The 19,776-nt window shown below is 51.5% G+C and overlaps 2 protein-coding genes and 1 pseudogene across 4 annotated transcripts in view; 1 reads left to right on the plus strand and 2 right to left on the minus strand.

Annotated features, from left to right (window-relative positions):
- The window catches only part of LOC308569938 (autophagy-related protein 9A-like), a 266,030-nt gene that overhangs the window by 67,319 nt on the left and 178,935 nt on the right, over positions 1 to 19,776 (minus strand). The gene's annotated exons all lie outside the window — the stretch shown is intronic.
- Positions 966 to 1,326, minus strand: LOC308569956 (ATP synthase subunit e, mitochondrial pseudogene; annotated as a pseudogene). Its single transcript has one exon. The product of its transcript is annotated as an ATP synthase subunit e, mitochondrial pseudogene (transcript).
- AOC1 (amine oxidase copper containing 1) lies at positions 2,544 to 18,663 on the plus strand. The gene is made up of 5 exons (XM_081164209.1): positions 2,544 to 2,604; positions 11,049 to 12,579; positions 13,883 to 14,171; positions 15,675 to 15,807; positions 16,361 to 18,663. Exons 2-5 carry the CDS (start codon positions 11,055 to 11,057, stop codon positions 16,637 to 16,639), a joined length of 2,226 nt encoding a protein of 741 aa, XP_081020335.1. The 5' UTR covers positions 2,544 to 2,604; positions 11,049 to 11,054; the 3' UTR covers positions 16,640 to 18,663.

The raw sequence follows: 19,776 nt of genomic DNA on the forward strand, positions 1-19,776 counted from the left end.
TCCCACAATTTGCCTTGTGTTTCCTTTAGGCTGAAATTTCGCAGGTAGCAAAAAGAGTCCAGCGAAGACCGCTGCCTGATGTCAAGTGGCAGGGAGTTCCAAAGTGTAGCTGCTGCCTCCCTGAAACACCAGTTTCTTACCAATGTGGAAGGGGTATAATGTGGTGCCTGACAAAGTGCTAGTTTTTTCTTTTTTGGATCTGGTACTGGGGTCAGGTTGGTGGCAGGAGTGAGGTTGTATCCCTCCAAAAGTGGCAGTCCGGGCAAAATGGGGGAAATGCAGAGCTGCTGAGTTGACTCCTTCCATATGGTGGTCTGTCTCCAAGACAAAATCCACACCGCCGGAGGGGGCAGCCTGCTTTTGTGAGAATCCACCTCACCCTGAACAAGTCAGGGGCTTGCGTGGGCCCCCTCTGCCATCTCAGTCTGCCACCGCACTCAGTCTACGTGGGGAAAGGACTTAGGGGTCTTGGTGGACCACAAGCTTGACATGAGTCCACCGTGTGATCCAGCAGCAAAAAAGGTGAATTTTAGTCTCCAGAGCAAGGGAAGTAATAGTCTGGCTCTCTTCTGCCTTGGTCAGACCCCACCTGGAGTCCTGGGAGCCACAATTTAAGAAGGATGGTGGCCAGCTGGAATGTGGGCAGAGGAGGGCAGCCAAGATGATCAGGGGTCTGGAAACTAAGCCTGATGAGGAGCAGTCGAAGGAGCTGGAGATGTCTAGCCTGGAAAAGAGGAGGCTGTGAGGAGATCTGGGAGCCACCTTCCAATATCTTCAGGGATGTCCCATGGAGGAGGGAGCAAGTTTCAAGAGAGGTGATTCTGACTAAACAGCAGGAAGAACTTTCTGACAGTCAGAGCTGTTGGGCAGTGGAACAGTCTCCTTTGGGAGGTGGTGGGCTCTCCTTCCCTGGAGATTTGAAAGCACAGGTTGAGTGGGCCTCTGCCAGGGATTCTCCCCCCCCCCCAGCAACTGTTTATTGATGTAAATAAGTTTGTATTTGACACTTGAGATCAACCACTTCAAAATTTCATACATTGGATATTAAAAGGTGAAGATGAAGATCAAGCAGGTTTATTTCAGCACTGAATCGTCCTTAGCGTCTGCCAGAGCTTTTGCAGTTCGTTCCTTTTCCTGACGCTTCTTCTCCTCCTCTGCTTCTGTTCTCCTTTCCTCCTCAGCAATAGGCTTCAAATAGTCCTGTCTTTTCTCTCCACAGACTATCCCAATGAGCAGTGCAGAATACCTGCCGAACTTGATCAGCGGGGAAACCTCCACCAGCGGGATCATCTTGCCTTCTCCTCCTCCGACCGCGAAGGAAGAAGTGACGTCCCTGCCAGGGATTCTTGAGTTGCGGGGGTTGGACTAGATGACCCTTTGGTTCTGTGACCCTATGATGCTCTTATTCCCTGGGGTCTGCCCTTTCCTAGGAGCCCCCTGAGGAAGGGGACCCTCCACCGTCCTGGGCAAGATCCAAACCATGGGAGAGAGGAGACCCAGCTGCCCTGGGAGGCAACCCTCTTGCTGCTGCCGCTGCTGACCCACCCTGAGGGGGGGCTCTCCTTTTTCTCCTCGCCCCCCTTTCAGGTTCAAAACATTTTTCTAGGGTGGATCCTGAGCCCTGGATCACAGGAGGCATTGAAAAGAACTTTTGAGCAGCTTTTTTGCCAGGCCTGGGTGCCTGCCCTGGCTCTCTGACCTTTTGCCATGCCTGTGTGGAGTCTTGGTTGACCACAAACTTGACATGAGCCAACAGTGTGACGCAGCAGCTAAAAAAGCCAATGCAATTCTGGGCTGCATCAATAGGAGTATAGCATCTAGATCAAGGGAAGTAATAGTGCCACTGTATTCTGCTCTGGTCAGACCTCACCTGGAGTACTGTGTCCAGTTCTGGGCACCACAGTTCAAGAAGGACACTGACAAACTGGAACGTGTCCAGAGGAGGGCAACCAAAATGGTCAAAGGTCTGGAAACGATGCCTTATGAGGAACGGCTAAGGGAGCTGGGCATGTTTAGCCTGGAGAAGAGGAGGTTAAGGGGTGATATGATAGCCATGTTCAAATATATCAAAGGATGTCACATAGAGGAGGGAGAAAGGTTGTTTTCTGCTGCTCCAGAGAAGCGGACACGGAGCAATGGAGCCAAACTACAAGAAAGAAGATTCCACCTAAACAGTAGGAAGAACTTCCTGACAGTAAGAGCTGTTCAACAGTGGAATTTGCTGCCAAGGAGTTTGGTGGAGTCTCCTGCTTTGGAGGTCTTTAAGCAGAGGCTTGACAACCATATGTCAGGAGTGCTCTGATGGTGTTTCCTGCTTGGCAGGGGGTTGGACTCGATGGCCCTTGTGGTCTCTTCCAACTCTAGGATTCTATGTGTGCCCGCCCTGCACCCTGCCAGCTCCCAGGAGCTCTGGGAGCAGCCCCCCCCCTCCAGGCACCTGCTACTCAGCCCCACCCACTGCCCAGCAGCAGCCAATCGCTGCCTTTCTTGGCCAGCCTTCCCCGCCCCTCCCTCCTTCTCCCAGGTCTGATAACTCAGGGCTCCCCGCAGGAGCACCCAGCCTAAGCAGCCCTGAGAGGAGAGCAGCGTCAAGGAGCTGGACAGGTAAGGGGCACCTCTAGGGAGGGGGCTCCGGGGATCCAACTCAGAGCCAGGGCTGCACCCCTGCTCCAGAGGTGCCCCCCGGGGCAGCACAGAGGGGCAAGGAGGGTCAAAGCTCCAGGGAGGGCATTTGTCTGGTTTCCTTAGGGCACCTTCCCTCCTGCCAAGTCCACGGTGCCCCACATGGCACGGGAGTCTGTGGTTTTCTGTCCCAGAGGGGGCTCACTCCTGAGATGCAAGCAGACGGGTTTTCTCTAATATGTTAGTGCTGCCCTGTTAACACTGGGATTTGCAGGCCCTTCCAAAACCCACCTGGGCCTCCCCCTCCCACCTTTGTCCCTCTGCTGTCACCCCGTTTCTCTCTCTCCCCCCCCCCCCCGCTGCTGGTCTGACCCCGGAGGCATCTGAGGGGGACATGGTCTGGGGATCCCACTTGCTTCGGAGCCACGCTTTCTGGTTCAAAGACTTCCAGCTATTACTCAGGGCTGAGAAAAAGGCACTCTGCTATTACTCAGGGGGGGGGGACACCCCTTCCTGGAGATATTTGTTATTTCTATAGCACTTCAGAGTTCCGCAAAAGCGAAGAGTCAGGCCGGCCCTCCAAAAATATCTCGTGGCCCGTTGCAAAGTGGCGACCCTGCCGTCAGAGCGGATTCTTGGCAGCCGCTCTACGAGGCTGGAAGAGGGAGAGGCGAGGCATTGCGTGGCCGGGGGGTGAGCTAGATGGCCCTTGGGGTCCCTTCCGACTCTATGATTCCCTGAGACCCTCCAGGCCTCCTCTTCCCATTACGACCCTCCCCAAGAACTCCGTTTCACCCGCTATCAAAGTAAAGCAAGAAAACAAGGGAGATGTTGCAATATCTGAATTCAGATAAGTTGTCTAAAAGATGAAAACAAAACCCTCGTTCTGCGCTTTACAGCAGATTGAAGTCCACAGACTTTTACCCCGGGAGATTCCGGCCGCACCGGGCGTGGGGGGTGCAGGGGGGGCCGGCGGCACCGGGCGCAACACCTGGGGGTTAGGGTTAGGGGGCGCAAATCCACGGGTTAGGAGGCGCAAATCCACGGGTTAGGGGGCGCAAATCCACGGGTTAGGAGGCGCAAATTACTTGCCTTGCCCCGGGTGTTGACAACCCACGCTACGCCACTGCGCAGCGGCTCAGCTGTGATCAGGAGGCGCTGCCAGGCAGTTCACATTCAGCAAAGCGGGAGAGGAGGTTTTGCAAAGCCTTGCGCTCGGCTCCGTCGGGGCGGCCCAAAGCTGAGCTTCCCTGGACGAACTGCTCAGCTCTGCTTCGCGGTGCCACCAGTGGGAGAATTTCTCCCACCGCAAGTAGCGGGGGTGGGGCTGATCCAGACCTGGGATGGCAGCATGCAAGGCAGGGAAGGGTTAAAGACTCTCTAGCCCTCCCTTTGTGGGCGCTGCTCCCCCCCCCCGCCCAAAAAACCCCATTCGTACGATAGCTACTTGTAGGGAGGTTTCCATGTCCAAACTGGATCGGAGACTTCACCCTTAATTAAAAGCAGAGTTTTCTGCTGGCTCTTGACGACTTGGAGTGGGACAGGGTCCTCCCTTCCACGCGGAAAGAAGATCCCGGGTTCACTCGGCAAGGGCATCTCCAACTTGGGATGAGCAAGACCCTTGCTTGATGCGGGGCAGGTTTTAATAGGTAGGAGACGATATACAAATTCGACTTATCCCTCCAGGCACCCACATTTGTGGGCTGAGTAGCGTTAAACACCCCCCCCCCCTTAGCAGCAGAATTGAAGAAGGTTGTGGAGCCGTCTATTCAGCCGGCTAGGATGCGAGCTGGCTCTCCCTTTTCATGTACCCGACTCTACCAATTACATTTTCTGTGGTCTGAGTCTCTGCTAAGTAGCAAGAACATCCTTGCTGGACTGCCATCTCCCACACTTGAGACCCCGAGAGCTACGGCTGCCACTCAGTGTAGCCAAGACTGAGAAGAAGAAGAAGAAGAAGAAGAAGAAGAAGAGTTTGGATTTGATGTCCCGCCTTTCACGCCCCTTAAGGAGTCTCTCTCTCTCTCTCTTTTTAAAATGATATTTATTAAAATTTCAAACAAGGTTACAAAAATAAGAAAGAGGGGGGGAAAGAAAAGAAAAAATACAAAATACAGAAAAATAAAAACACTTAAAAACAAATCAATCTTTCCATGTCTTGTCTTTCATTTACTTGTTTCCCTGACCTCCTCACACCTCCCTTTTTTGTATTCCAGTTCAGTTAGTTAATTCAGCAAATCCTTTCCCTCTTTGCTTTTATCCTCATCCTTTAACTTAATATATTGTAACTTTGGATTCTCACCTGTTAACAAACCATTTTTACATACTCCTTTGTAACAGTGCTGCTAAAACCACTTAACTTCATTCTGACATCATTCTAACATTCATTAATTTTGCAGTATTTCTGTAAATAGTTTTTAAATTTCTTCCAATCTTCTTCCACTGACTCTTCTCCCTGGTCTCGGATTCTACCAGTGATTTCCGCCAGTTCCATGTAGTCCATCACCTTCATCTGCCATTCTTCCAGAGTGGGTAGATCTTGTGTCTTCCAGTACTTTGCGATGAGTATTCTTGCTGCTGTTGTGGCATACATAAAGTTCTATCCTTCTTTAGCACCAATTGGCCGACTATGCCCAGGAGAAAGGCCTCTGGTTTCTTCAGAAAGGTATATTTAAATATGTTTTTCATTTCATTATAGATCATCTCCCAGAAAGCCTTAATCCTTGGGCACGTCCACCAAAGGTGAAACAATGTACCTTCAGTTTCTTTACATTTCCAACATTTATTATCGGGCAAATGATAGATTTTTGCAAGCTTGACTGGGGTCATGTACCACCTGTATATCATTTTCATAATATTCTCTCTTAAGGCATTACATGCCGTAAACTTCATACCTGTGGTCCATAACTGTTCCCAGTCAAAATAAAAAAATTCCTTCCAGTAGCACCTTAAAGACCAACTAAGTTAGTTCTTGGTATGAGCTTTCGTGTGCATGCACACTTCTTCAGATACACTGAAACAGAAGTTGCCAGATCCTTCTATATAGTGAGAAGGTGGGGAGGGGTGTTACTCAGAAGGGTGGTGGGAATGGGAGATAGGCAGATAGAAGGAAGGAATTTTTTTATTTTGACTATGGCAGACCAACACGGCTACCTATCTACTACTGTTCCCAGTCAGCCATCATTATGTTATGTCCAACATCTTGTGCCCATTTAATCATAGCAGATTTCACCGTTTCATCCTGAGTATTCCATTTCAACAGCAAGTTATACATCCTTGACAAAATCTTAGTTTTGGGATCCAACAGTTCTGTTTCCAATTTTGATTTTTCCACCTGGAATCCAATTTTCTTGTCCAAATTATATGCCTCCATTATCTGATAATAATGAAGCCAATCTCACACTTTATTTTTTAGTTTTTCAAAACTCTGAAATTTCAATCTATCTCCATCTTGTTCCAAAATTTCCCAATATTTCGGCCATTTGGCCTCCATATTGAGCTTTTTCTGCGCCTTCGCTTCCATTGGTGACAACCACCTTGGGGTTTTATTTTCCAATAAGTCCTTGTATCTTATCCAGACATTAAACAATGCTTTCCTGACAATATGATTTTTAAATGCTTTATGTGCTTTGACCTTATCATACCATAAATATGCATGCCATCCAAATACATTATTAAAGCCTTCTAAATCCAAAATGTCTGTGTTTTCAAGAAGCAGGCATTCTTTCAGCCAGCAAAAAGCTGCTGATTCATAATAAAGTTTAAGGTCTGGCAGGGCAAATCCACCTCTTTCCTTTCCATCCGTTTTTAGCTGTCATGTTAATCCCCAGGTATTTGACTTTCTTAACCACTGTTAAACCTGTCTCATTCTGAAACCTCTCTCTCTCAATCTCTCTTAAATTTTTCTCTAAGACCTTTGTTTTGAACTTATTTAGTTTAAATCCTGCAACCTGACCAAATTCTTGAATCAGTTCCAAAACTCTTTTGGTACTAGATTCTGGCTCCTGTAACGTCAATACTAAGTCATCTGCAAATGCTCTCAATTTGTACTGTTTAGCTCCGACTTGTATACCTTTAACCAATTGGTCCCTTCTAATCATATTCAACAGGACCTCCAGGACCGATATAAAAAGCAGTGGGGAGATTGGGCAACCTTGTTGTGTCCCTTTTTCTATCTTAAATTCCTCCGTCACAACGTTATTCACAATTAATTTAGCCTTTTGTTCTGAATAAATTGCACATACCATTTCCAAAGCCTTGACCTACCCCCATCCCCCGTAGATTCTTCTTCATAAAACTCCAAGAAATGTTGTCAAAAGGTTTCTCCGCATCCACAAATATCAAAACTGCCTTGGTATTAATATTCACTTGTAATTTTTCTAAAATATTGATTATGTTTCTCATATTATCAGACAAGTGTCTACCCGGGAGAAAGCCTGCTTGATCTTTATGAATCTCTTCCATTAACACTTTTTTTAGTCTTTTAGCCAGAATGTCTGCAAAGATTTTATAATCCACATTAAGCAGTGATATGGGGCGGTAGTTCTTAAGCTGCGTATTTTCAGTCTCTGTTTTCGGTATAAGTGTGATGTACGCTTCCTTCCACGACTCTGGTGCCCTTTTCACATCCATTATTTCATTACAAACTTCCTTTAAAGGTTGTACTAACCATTCTCTTAAAGATCTGTAGTATCTAGAAGTCAATCCATCCGGTCCTGGAGATTTACCTAATTGCATATTCTGTATGGCACCTTCTACCTCCTGTTCAGTTATTTTATAGTTCAGCATTAATTTATTTTCTTGAGAGATTTTTTGTAATCCATTTATTTTCAAAAATCGGTCTACATCAATTTCTTTCTGTGGCCCTTGTGTATATAGTTGTTTAAAATACCTCTGGAAACAGTTTATAATCTCAACTGGGTTCTGTATGTTCTTTCCTTCCACTTCTAAATTTATAATAGTATTTAGTTTTTGTCTTTTTTTCATTTGCCAAGCCAACAATTTCCCACATTTATTAGCCGACTCAAATGTCTTTTGTCTCATTTGTTTAATTTTCCATTCTATCTCCTGATTCATCATTTTCATGTATTGATATATAACTTGATATAACTTTATTTCTCTCAAGATTTCTTGCGACTTTGGTTTTGCTCTCAATTTCTTTTCACTTTCCTTTATTTTCTCCAAAATTTTATCCTTCTTCTCATTTTGAATTCTCTTCTTTATTGCATTCTGTTGTATCAAGAACCCTCTCATAACAGCTTTGCTTGTGTCCCAGATTACTCTTTTTTCAACATTAGTGTTCATATTTGTCTCAAAATAGTCTCTCAAGGTTTTTTGGGCCTTCTTAGTCACTTCTTCATCTCTAAATAAGGTGTCATTCATCCTCCATCTGAAAGAGCCAGTTGGTGTTAGTTTCATCTCCATCTTCACAGCATTATGGTCGGAGCAGGTTTTTGGGCAAATTCCACTTTTCCTGTCTTTGGTGCCATTCCTCTAGTTACCCATATTTGGTCAATTCTTGTCCATGTCATTTTGGCTTCGGAGAAGAAGGTTCCCTCTCTAGCCAAGGGATTCTTTGTTTTCCAGATATCAACTAAGTCCAAGTTGTCTGTCATCTCAAAAAAGGTTTTCGGTAGTCTGCCATCCTTAGTGACTACCTGTCTTTGTGCCTTGTCCATATGTGTTGCTACCACTCCGTTCATATCTCCCATCAAAATCACATTATAATCCAAATAGTCCATCAAGGTCTCATGCAACTTTTTAAAGAATTCAGATTTCCCCTCATTTGGTGCGTAAACTCCTACTATTAAGAATTTCTCTCCTTGTATTTGAATTTCAATTGCCACAAATCTTCCTTGGTCATCTTTAAAGATAAATTTCGGTGATAGTCTCTCCTTTGCATAAATCACTACTCCTCTTTTTTTAACTTTATCCGATGAGATAAATTCCTGACCCAGTCTTTTATTTATCAATACTTTTCATTGTAGCCTTATCACATGTGTTTCCTGTAGACAAATCAAGTCCAATTGTTCCTTTTTTAATAAATGAAACACACTTTTCCTTTTCTGGGGGGAGTTGAGACCATTACAATTCCAGCTTAATAGTTGCAGAGCCATGATGTAGTTACTTTACTTTTCCTCCAACTGCACCAAGTGCCTGTTCCTGCTCTGTCAGTGGTATCACCTTCTCTAGGCAGTCTTTTAATCCAAAAGGTAGTTTTGCTATGTCTAATATTCCTCTTTCTAGTGCTCTTAACTCTTCTCCAGATTCTTTCTGCAGGTCTTCTCCGTGGTCTTTCAAAAATCTTTCTTTGTCATCCACTGATCTTATTTTTATCTTTCTTCAATGGAAGCTAAAAGATAGGCCTTGGGGAAATTCCCACCTAAAGATGATTCTGTTGCTTCTCAACAGGGCAACCAAATCTCCATAATTGGACCTAAGGTCCAAAAGATATTTCGGAATGTCTTTAAATATCTCCACTTTTGACTGATGTATTTCTAAAGTCTTCTGAAAGTGCAGACTCAAGATTTTGTCTCTCTCCTCTTTTGTTCGGAGGGTGATCAAACAGTCTCTCACCCTGTTCTTCTTCCCAGCCTGAAAGCACTCACTATCTTAAAATCTTCCTTCTCCAAATCTGGGTTCCAAAAGTCTGCAAATTCCTGCATAAGAAAGTCAGCGAGATTGTCTTTCTCAAGTTCAGGTACAGCCCTGATCCTCAAATTCGTTTGTTTCTCCTTCAATTCAATCATAGACAATATCGATCTGTGGTCTTCAAGTTGCTTATGTATCGGTAGTATCTTCTCTTCTACAGAAACTGCTATTTCCTTTGCTTCTTCAGCTGTCTTTCGGGTCAAAGTAGATTCCTGTAGCAGTTTCTCAATAGTTTCTGTATTAGTATTTACCTTCTGTCCCAAATTGTTGATACTTGTAGTATTTTGATCAATTTTGATTGATGTTTCAGCTACTTGTTTACTTAGTTTTTCCAGAGATTCATTAATTTTGCCTAATGCTTGAGCTAAAACATCTTCGGATGTCATTTCTTTAGGTTTAGGTTGTACAAATGCAGCCCTGATGATGCAGAGGGGCCAGATGTTGAAGCTCTTCGCTGCAGCCCAGCGTCTGGGCGAAAAGATCTACCAGACCTCGTTGTTTTTTCCTGAGGCAATTCTGTCTTTTCTTTTTCATCTGCCATAACACTCTAGTTAAAGCCCAAGGTCAGTCCCACGGCCAGAATTTGTTTTGAAGTGGAAAATTCCCCTGGCCCAGTTGTTATTCTAACAATTTCAAACTTCCTCTAGGGGGACACAGTAGCAGTCAAAAGTTGTTGCCTTAAAATAAATAACCTTTTTTAATCCCCCAATTCACAAAATAGACAACAGTTTCAATTTCAGTTATTTTCCAGTTACTTTAAAACCAGGAGAAGCCAGCCAGAAACATTGTATCTCACTTGCAGAGTTAGCGGTCAAAAAGTACTCTATTCACTAACAGCGCATTTCACAGTATGGCATTCTTGTTGTCCCAGGTTTTAAGCACTGGATTTTAGCTTCCTTTTCTCTCTTTTTGCAGGGAAATACGGTTCACACCTTTCCCCCCTCCTCTCCTGCAGCCAAGGGGGGGGGGGAGATCGCTTGTTTTGATGTTAGAATTATAGTCCTTTTCAAACGTCTTTCAAGGTTTTAGCTTACAAGTTCACTGCTTTGCTCTATTTACAAAGAACGGAAGGCAGACTTCCTGTTTATGCCTCCCCGCTTCGGTATCAAATTACGTCTTTGTTCTCCTTTATTTCCAAAATTAACCTACTCACGGATAGTTGTTTTTGTAGCCAGATTGTCACAGGAAAAAGGTAGCACTCTCCGGTAACGGCTGTGCGGCTTCGCTCCACGGAAGAAGCAGTTGACTCTCAGCACCGCGCCGCTTCCCTCCGGACCCCGTAATTGGGCTCCTTTGCAGATTGGGGGCGGGCGCAAAAGGTGCCTGCCGAGTCCCACGGTCACAGGCTTCACCCGCCTGTGATTTTTACAAGGGTCTTCGCTTCGCTGTAGTGGAACAGACCCGATTCCCGTAGAGCCAGTCCCTCCGGATCAGAGGGAGTCTGCCGTTACCGATGGCGCCACCCCGGAAGTCCCCCTTAAGGAGTCTCAAAGTGGCTAACATTCTCCTTTCCCTTCCTCCCCCACAACAAACACTCTGTGAGGTGAGTGGGGCTGAGAGACTTCAGAGAAGCGTGACTGGCCCAAGGTCACCCAGCAGCTGCAGGTGGAGGAGCGAGGAATCAAACCCGGTTCCCCAGATTACGCGGCCACCTCTCTGAACCACTACACCACACTCCGGGGTCAGACTCTGGAGAAAGACGGGCCCCGGATCCTGCCCCGACCCCACTTGCTGATGCCTCCCCCCTTTCTGACACCTCCCTCTTTCTCCCGCAGGGCGAGATGTGGTCCTCTGCTTTGGCCGTCTTCGGCCTCCTGGCCGCGGCCGCCTCCGGCCAACCCCCGCAGCGCCACGATGGGGTCTCCATCTTCTCTGACTTGACTCCGGCGGAGCTGCGGGCCGTCCGCGACTTTCTGCTGGGCCGGCCCGAGCTGGGCCTCCAGGCGGATCCAGACCCCTCCCTGGCCAAGAACAGCCTCTTCCTGGTGGAGCTCTTGACCCCGAAGAAAGGGCGCGCCTTGCAGTACCTGGAGTCCGGGAGGCGCCGCCCTCGACGCCGGGCCAGAGCCGTGGTCTTCTTTGGGGCCGAGGCGCAGCCCAACGTCACTGAGTACGTGGTGTGGCCCCTGCCTGCGCCCACCTCCTACCGGCCCTGGGGGAAGCCGGCACCCTTCGCGGCGCGGCCGATGTCGCAGCTGGAGTTCGGGCTGCTCTCGCAGCGGCTGGCGGAGAGCTTGGCTCCGCTGCAGCAGTTCCTGCTGGACGCCTCGGGCTTCGGCTTCGGGAACTGCGGCGACCGATGCCTGACCCTGACGGAGGTGGCCCCACGGGGCCTGGCCTCGGGAGAGCGCCGCACCTGGCTGATGCTCCAGCGCTTCGTGGAGGGCTTCTTCCTGCACCCGGTGGGGCTGGAGGTCCTGCTCGACCACCGGGAGCTCGACCCGCGCCTCTGGCAGGTGCAGAAGCTGTGGTACAACGGGCGCTACTTCAGCAGCGCCGAGGAGCTGGCCCAGCTCCACGCCTCGGGCGCCGTGCCCGTCGTGCCTCTGCCGCCGCACCCGGACGAGAGCCTCTTCTCCACCTTCGTGCCGCGGGGGAGCTTCTCGGCGGGGCCCCCGACGGACGTGCATGGCGCCAAGGTGTGCGAGCCTCAGGGCCGCCGCTACTCGGTGCAAGGCAACCTGGTGGAGTACAGCGGCTGGAGCCTGGCCTTCCGCCTGCGCACGTCCACGGGGTTGCAGCTCTTCGACGTGCGCTTCAATGGGGAGCGCGTGGCCTACGAAGTGAGCGTGCAGGAAGCTGTCGCCATCTATGGGGGGAACACGCCGGCCGCCATGCAGACCAAGTACATCGATGTGGGCTGGGGCATGGGCTCTGTGACGCACGAGCTGGCGCCCGGTGTCGACTGCCCCGAGGGGGCCACCTTCCTGGACGCCCACCACCTGTACGACGCCCCAGGACCCGTGCGCTTCCCGCGCGCCCTCTGTGTCTTCGAGCTGCCCACGGGGGTCCCTCTGCGCCGCCACTTCGACAGCAACTTCCGCGGCGGCTCCCACTTCTACGCGGGCCTCGAGGGCGCCGCGCTGGTCCTGCGCACCACCTCCACCGTCTACAACTACGACTACATCTGGGACTTCCTGCTCTACCCCAACGGGGTGCTGGAGACCAAGGTGCATGCCACGGGCTACGTGCACGCCTCCTTCTACACGCCCGAGGGGCTCCGCTACGGGAACCGCCTGCAGGAACACCTGCTGGGCAACATCCACACACACCTGGTGCACTACAAGATCGACCTGGACGTTGCAGGTGGGGCCCTCGCTCGCTCGCTCGCAGAAAGGGGCACGGTGGGAGTCAGGGAGTGCCTAAGCCCAGTCCATACTCAGTCGCAAGAGTCCCCCTTCCCCCTTTCCAGTTACGGAACAGGCCGAGCTCTGAGGAATTGCCCCTGTTTGCAGCTGTGGCTGCTTTTATAGCATCGTAGAGGCGGAAGGGACCCCCAGGGTCATGTAGTCCGCAATGCAGGAATCACAGAACCCTCGGCAGGGGGTGACTCCACGTCTCCCACGAAGGAGAGCCCGCCGCCTCCCAAGGGTGTCCGTTCTGCTGTCGAGCATCCCTTGCCATCAGGGTCACGTCTGAAGAAGAGCCAGGCGGGCCCCCCCCGTCGGAGAAAGGGAGGGGGCGGCTGTGATGTTTTTGCAAGCCGCTCTCCTCGCCCCTCGCCCAGGTCCAGAATCTCAGGGGGCAAGAGGCGCCTCATTCTGTCCTCAGGCAACCTTGGGAGATAACGCAGGACTCTCGAAGGCCAAGCGGGGCGGGGGCTCTGTGGCCAAGCCCCGTCCTTGACCCCTGGCAGAGGAGCTCGAAGGCAGGCAGGCAAGGGGGGGTCCCAGCCTCTGCCTCCAAGCGCCAGAGCGAGCTGCCCCCCGTCACTCTGGAGGCTCCATCGCAAGGTCTGTAGAACAGAGCAGAGGGGTCTCCCTGCCCCCCAACTCCGCTTCTTGAATTTGTAGGGCAGCAGTTACCAATTTTTTGGGGGGCGCGCCCGCTTGGTTCCATCAACTTACTCCCCGTGCCCCCTACCCTACAAAAAGCATTATATTCAGAATATTGGCCTGCGCAACCATCTCAGGAAGATAAGCATAGAATCAGGGAATGATAGAGTTGGAAGGGACCCCGACGGTCATCTAGTCCAACCCCCTGCAAGGCACAACGTAATAAAATTCAAACCGGGACAATTCATTGCACATTTACGCAAACTCCGATAAAAACTGATTAGTTTAACTAATTCCACAAAATGGGTGCGCTTCATTCAGCGACTGCAGCTTTTCCAAGCCTGGTGGTTTGCAGCTGCAGCGCCCCCTGCCCCGTTGCGCCCCCAAGGATTCCCGCTGCCCCCTTTGGCAACCCTTGTTGCGAGAGGGGAACCTTTTCCTCCCTCCTGGGGCTGGAGCGGCCCCCGCCGGCTCTCCGGCCCCGCAGAGGAGGAACCCTGGGGCTGGCCCCTTTTGCGCCCTCCTTGGCCTTAGCGAGCCCCCCCCCACCCTCAGGGCCCCCTCCCCTGCCGGTTCTCCTGACCCCGTCCGTCCCCCCCGCTCTCCCCCCGCAGGCCTGGAGAACAGCTTCGAGACGCTGGACGTGGCTCTGGAGAACATCTCTCTGCCCTGGGAGCCGAGTCATCCGCTGGTGCAGCCGCGCCTGGAGCCTCAGCCGCGGCTCCGCGAGCGCCAGGCCGCCTTCCCCTTCGGCCAGCCGCTGCCCCGCTACCTGCTCTTCGGCAACCCGGCGAAGCCCAACCGCTGGGGCCACCGGCGCAGCTACCGCCTGCAGCTCAGCTCGCACGCCGACCGCGTCCTGCCCCGCGGCTGGCAGGAGGAGCGCGGCATCACCTGGAGCAGGTGAGCCCGGCAGGTGGGGCGGGCGGGGCAGGCAGGCAGGCAAGCTGGGACGCCGAGCGGGAGGGCAGCCCCCACCCCACTTCCCAGCCGAAGGGAGCGGCGGGTCGCCCACGCCTGGAGATTCTCTGGAATGGACGAGACGGTTCCACCCCCCCCCGCCCCGTCGGGGTCTGGCCAGACAGAAGGCTGGAAACTGGTGGCAGGTGGGAGACAGGAACTGCTCGCGAGGAGCCGCTGCTGGCAGTGGCGTAGCGTGGGTTGTCAGCACCCGGGGCAAGGTAAGTAATTTGCGCCCCCTAACCCGTGGATTTGCGCCCCCTAACCCTAACCCCCAGATGTTGCGCCCGGTGCGGCTGGCCCCCCTGCACCTCCCACGCTACGCCACTGGCTGCGGGACAGCCCCGTGGGGACGGTGCTGCTCTGGCGCTGGGCTCCTTCTTCAGAGAAGCATGGGATTCTAGTGTTGGAAGGGACCCCGAGGGTCAACTAGTCCATCCCCCAGCAAGGCAGGAATATGCAGCTGCCCCACATCAGGATGGAACCTGCAACCTTGGAATTATCAGTCCCTCTCTCTAACCAAGGCAGCTATTCAGGATTGAGCTTCATTAACCTGTAACCCCAAAATTTAGGATCTCCTCCAAACTGGTGCCAAAGGTATGTATTCGTTTTGTGCCCATTTGGACTGGAAATTCTGCATTTTGTACTCCACCCCCCCCAAACTGAGTAATTAACATAGCAAAGGGGGGTTCCAGGTTAACATCCCAAAATCCAGCGTGGTCTGACTTCCCCCCAAAATTCAGGGTTACATTTCATTGAAGCTTGCTGCTTGCCTGCGGGTTTAAGAACCTAAGGAGAGCCTGCTGGATGAGGCCAAGGGGGGTCCATCCGCTCCAGCCCCCTGTTCTCACTGTCACCGGCCAGATGCCCCACTGGGGAACCTGCAGACAGCCTCTCTCGCCTCCTGGCCTTCAGAATCATCTCTGCCTCTGAGTGTGGAGGGCAGAGCAGAGCCCCACTGGCTGGGAGCCGGCACTAGATCTCTCCTCCTTGAGCTCAAGAATCCCTGATGAAATATCTGCTTACAATCCTCCAAGGAAGGAGAGCCCCCCGCTTTCGAGGGAGCCTGCCCCCCTGTGGAACAGATGGGGAGAAGGGAGCCTCCTTGATCCGGCCCAATCGCCTTCTCAATCCAGTCTGCAGATGGTCCAGGAATCAGCGTGTTTTTAGATGAGTAGAATGTGTCGTTGCATTTAAAATGCACCTCTGGGTTATTTGTGGGGCATAGGAATTCCTTCAACCCCCCCTGTATAGTCCAGCCCCCCACAAGATCTGAGGAACAGTGGACCGGCACCCTGCTGGAAAAGTTTGCTGACCCCTGATCCAGCAGGCAGGAGGTGTTGGGCGCCTGGGTGTGAGTTGGCCTCTCTTTGATGGGGTGGGCTCAGGGGCACCCATGCCTTGGCCCCATGCCCCGGGGACTGAGGGGTCGTGTCCCTCCGGCAGGTACCCCTTAGCAGTGACCCAGCATCACGACAACGAGGACACCAGCAGCAGCCTCTACATCCAGAACGACCCCTGGAGCCCCACGGTCAGCTTTGAGAACTTCCTCAAGAACGATGAGAGCCTGGAGAACCAGGTGAGGGCGGCCTGGGCGTGGGGGGCAGGAAGAGGAGCAGCAGGGCGGCTCACTTGGGGTTTTGGGGGGAGCACACACAGAGATCCAGGCCAGGGCAGGCAGATTCATGCTTCGTGATGCTCCCAGGACGTTTCCAAGCACAATTCAAAGTGTTGGTGCTGACCTTGAAAGCCCTCAACGGCCTCGGTCCAGTAGACCTGAAGGAGCATCTCCACCCCCATCGTTCTGCCCGGACACTGAAGTCCAGCTCTGAGGGCCTTCTGGCGGTTCCCTCCCTGCGCAAAGCAAAGCTACAGGGAACCGGGCAGAGGGCCTTCTTGGTGGTGGCGTCCGCCCAGTGTAACGCCCTCCCGTCAGATGTCAAAGAGAAAAATAACCACCAAACTTTTAGAAGACATCTGAAGGCAGACCTGTTCAGGGAAGTTTTTAATGTTTGATGCATTACTGTATTCTAATATTTTGTTGGAAGCCACCCAGAGTGTCTGGGGAAGCCCAGCCAGATGGGCAGGGTATAAATAATAAATTATTACGCTTATTGTTCTCCCTCCGGCAGGACCTGGTGGCCTGGGTGACGGTGGGCTTCCTCCACATCCCCCACTCAGAGGACATCCCTAACACGTCCACGCCAGGCAACGTGGTGGGCTTCTACCTGCGACCCTTCAACTTCTTTGACGAAGACCCCTCTGTGGCCTCGCGACGCACAGTCATCGTGCGCCCCTCTGAGCCTGGGGGCAGGTCTGGGGTGCATGTCCAGCGCTGGACCCCGGCCGACCCCATGCCCTGCGTCTCCCAGGAGCCCTTCAGCTACAATGGCACCTACTGGCAGGTGTAGCCCAGCCCCAGGCAGGATTGGCCCCATCTTCTTCCTCTCCACCCCTCCAACCCCAACCCCAGACACTCACCTCTCCTCCTCTGCACTTCTGGCTTGCACCAAAGCCCACCCCCCAGATCCAACCCCCCCCCCGACTACAGGCTTCCTGTGCACCTCAGACCCAGGCAGGGGGGCACCTGGGTGAAGGAGGGGGGCTGCCCCTCTAACATGAGGCAACTGATTTCCTGGGGCACAAAATCAGTTTCATATTAGGAGATTTTTTGAGGGGGAGTCATCCTCCCCCACCACACACCTGTTTGAGAGTAAAGACAGCCAGTAGGAAGGACTTCTCCAGATGAGAAGGATGCAGGAAGGGCATGTGCTGGATCAGGCCCATAAAGCCAAACACCTTGTCCTCACAGGCCCTGACCAGATGCATCCATGCCGTGGAGTTTGCTGCCCCGGGACGTGGTGTAGCAGGAACCCCCCCCCCCATTCATTCAGTTTGTACAAACTTCACACACACTCACAGACAACATACACTACGCTTCTGTTATAAATTAATAGAAAATCAGCCATACATCGGATTTGCACTGTTCCACTTTTATTTATTTTACTCCATGAAGGAAGGACTACAAAATGGGGAAGGTTTGATACAGGGCAGCCATAATCCCTTCAGCATCCCAGTACATCCACAGGAGCCCTGCCCAGTTGCTATGCCAACCCTGATGGTCCCAGACAGAAGACCATCAAGATCACAAAGAACTTGCATATGGGAGTGGATTCAGCATGGACTGGAACAAAGGACAATAATCAGCTCTTCCCTCTCGGGGCAGGAAACTGCAAACTCCCCTCTGTCACCTGGAAAGTACTCATGGGGAGGGGGAACCAGCCAGGTGACAGGACACTCAGGTTACCTTCACAACTCCTCCCTCAACCCCTACTTTCTGTGATGTATGCATGATGTTTCTGGGGGTGGGCTTGATCTACAGGGTGGGAATTTCAAAAGTCTTTATAAGCCCTTGCACAGCATTTTTCTTTGTCCTTCCTCTCTCCTGCAAGTGAGGGGAGCACCCTGTTGCAACAGTTCAATAAAGGCCAAGCCTACAGGCTGCTGTTTTGCTCCAAGTAATCCTGGTTCGTGTCTTTGTTTTTGTCCAAGGGAGCCCTCGGATTTTCCGTTAACAGTTGGCAATACTGTGTGTGTCTGTGGCTTGAGCAAATTGCTAGAGAGGAGGAGGGGGGCAGGTGTGCCAGCAGCTATTACTCACAGGAGCAAAGTAGAACCTCCATGCGCCAAGAGGGTCTACCACTGAGCACTGTCCTCTGGGGACACAGCAGGGAGGAGGGCCTGATGCCCACAGGCCGAGCTTGTGAGGCTCCCCAGAGCACTGGGCGCTGGACTCAAGTGAGTTTTCCTGCTCCAAATGTCCACTTAGTCATATGTAAAGGTCATAAAATAACTAGTTGACTAAGAGCACGAGAAGAGCATGTGCTGGATGAGGCCCGTGGACCGTCTGGTCCTGCACCCAGTTCTCCCAGTGGCCAACCAGGTGCCCTCAATGGGAAGCCCACTAGCAGGTTTCGAACTCAAGACCCTCTCCCCTCTCGTGGCTCCCGGCGACTGCTGTTCAGAAGCGCTGCTGACTCTGAGTGTGGAGGGCAGAGCAGAGCCCTCCATGAATTTGCCTGACCCCCTTTTAAAGCCATCCAGCCCCCACGGTCTCCTGCCGCAGGGAGTCCCACGGTTTAACTTCTTGGATCCATCCTGATAACTATTTAATTAAAAGTCTTACGGTGACTCCAGTGGTTTTCTTCACCAGCTTCACACATCTGGAAGGGGGGAGCGAAATCCCTTTCCTGTCTCCTCCTTCTCCTGTTTGCCAAGTTCACAGAAGAGTCCACCTCAGAGTCTTTCCCAAGCAGACGATGGATTTTAACTCTCAGAAGAGAGTCTTGCAATCCATCTGGGCAGTCCCTACATCAGACACCTGGGGGCGCTCAATAATCTCCCAGAAGAATCCCTATGGGGCAGTGGCTGACCTACATTTTAATAATAATAATAATAATAATAATAATAATAATAATAATAATAATAATAATAATAATAATAATAATAATTTGATTTATACCCCACCCTCCCCGGCCAGAGCTGGGCTCAGGGCAGCTAACACCAATAAAATTACAGTAAAAACATAATGGGGGGGGGACCAATTTAAAATACAGGTTAAAATGCAATTTTATATGCAGCCTCATTTTAAAAGTAGCCCATAGATCAAAACCGTAAGGGGAGGGGAACATAAGGGTCAGACTGAGTTCAAACCAAAGGCCAGGCGGAACAGCTCTGGCTTGCAGGGCCCTGGTCTCTTGGGACAGAGTGTTCCACCACGTCGGGGCCAGTACTGAAAAGGCCCTGGCCCTGGTTGAGACCAATCTAACCACCTTGCGACTTGGGACCTCCAAAGTGTTGTCATTTGTGGACCTTAAGGTCCTCCGTGGGGCAGACCAGGAGAGGCGGCCCCATAGGTAGGGGGCTCCTGAAGCTTGAACTGACTCTCAAACTCTTGGTTTGAGTTGTGTGACTCCAACTGGGTCTTCCTGACCCCAAATTGTTAAGAAACGTGAACTCAAGTTGCTTCTGGAACCCTGAAGCTGAAGCTCCATTTGTTTCAGAGTAGATTCACTCCTGATATGGGGACCCCCTTTTAAGGCGGGGGTTTCCTGACAATGCCAAACTATTCGGGGTGGGGTGCAAAACTAAGAGGGTCTGTGGGGAGCTCCCAAGAGACCTCTCCAAGCCGAGCGAATGATCACCCAAAGGGCAAATGCAATTTTATGGGGTGTAGTGGTTGGAGAGTCAGGCCAGGACCTGGGAGGTTCAAATCCTCCCGCTCAGCCATGAATATCAGTGGGTGGCCTTGGGGGCCAGTAAGGCCTCATCCTGACCTATTTCATGGGGTTGTTGTGGGATAAGATGGGGAGGAGGAAAGCTAGGTATGCTCCTTGGAGGAAAAGCGAGATATAAATGCAACCAACCATTCAAATAAGTGACAAGTGATGCACTTTGGCCGCAAAGCCCTTGGCCCCTTCAGGCGAAGCCTTCTGAGGGGGCGTCTGTCACACCTTTTGTGGGAGTGGAATTGTAGAGCTGGAAGGGA

This window comes from Podarcis bocagei, assembly GCF_964188305.1.
Source record: "Podarcis bocagei genome assembly, chromosome: 12".
Classification (NCBI taxonomy): Eukaryota; Metazoa; Chordata; class Lepidosauria; order Squamata; family Lacertidae; genus Podarcis; species Podarcis bocagei.

What these genes read in the sequence shown, in the direction of transcription:
- AOC1 (XM_081164209.1), top strand. Translation starts at nt 11,055, where the DNA reads ATGTGGTCCTCTGCTTTGGCCGTCTTCGGCCTCCTGGCCGCGGCCGCC. An exon ending in GATCGACCTGGACGTTGCAG is followed by an intron (nt 12,580 to 13,882) that starts GTGGGGCCCTCG and finishes CTCCCCCCGCAG; the next exon opens with GCCTGGAGAACAGCTTCGAG. An exon ending in CGCGGCATCACCTGGAGCAG is followed by an intron (nt 14,172 to 15,674) that starts GTGAGCCCGGCA and finishes TCCCTCCGGCAG; the next exon opens with GTACCCCTTAGCAGTGACCC.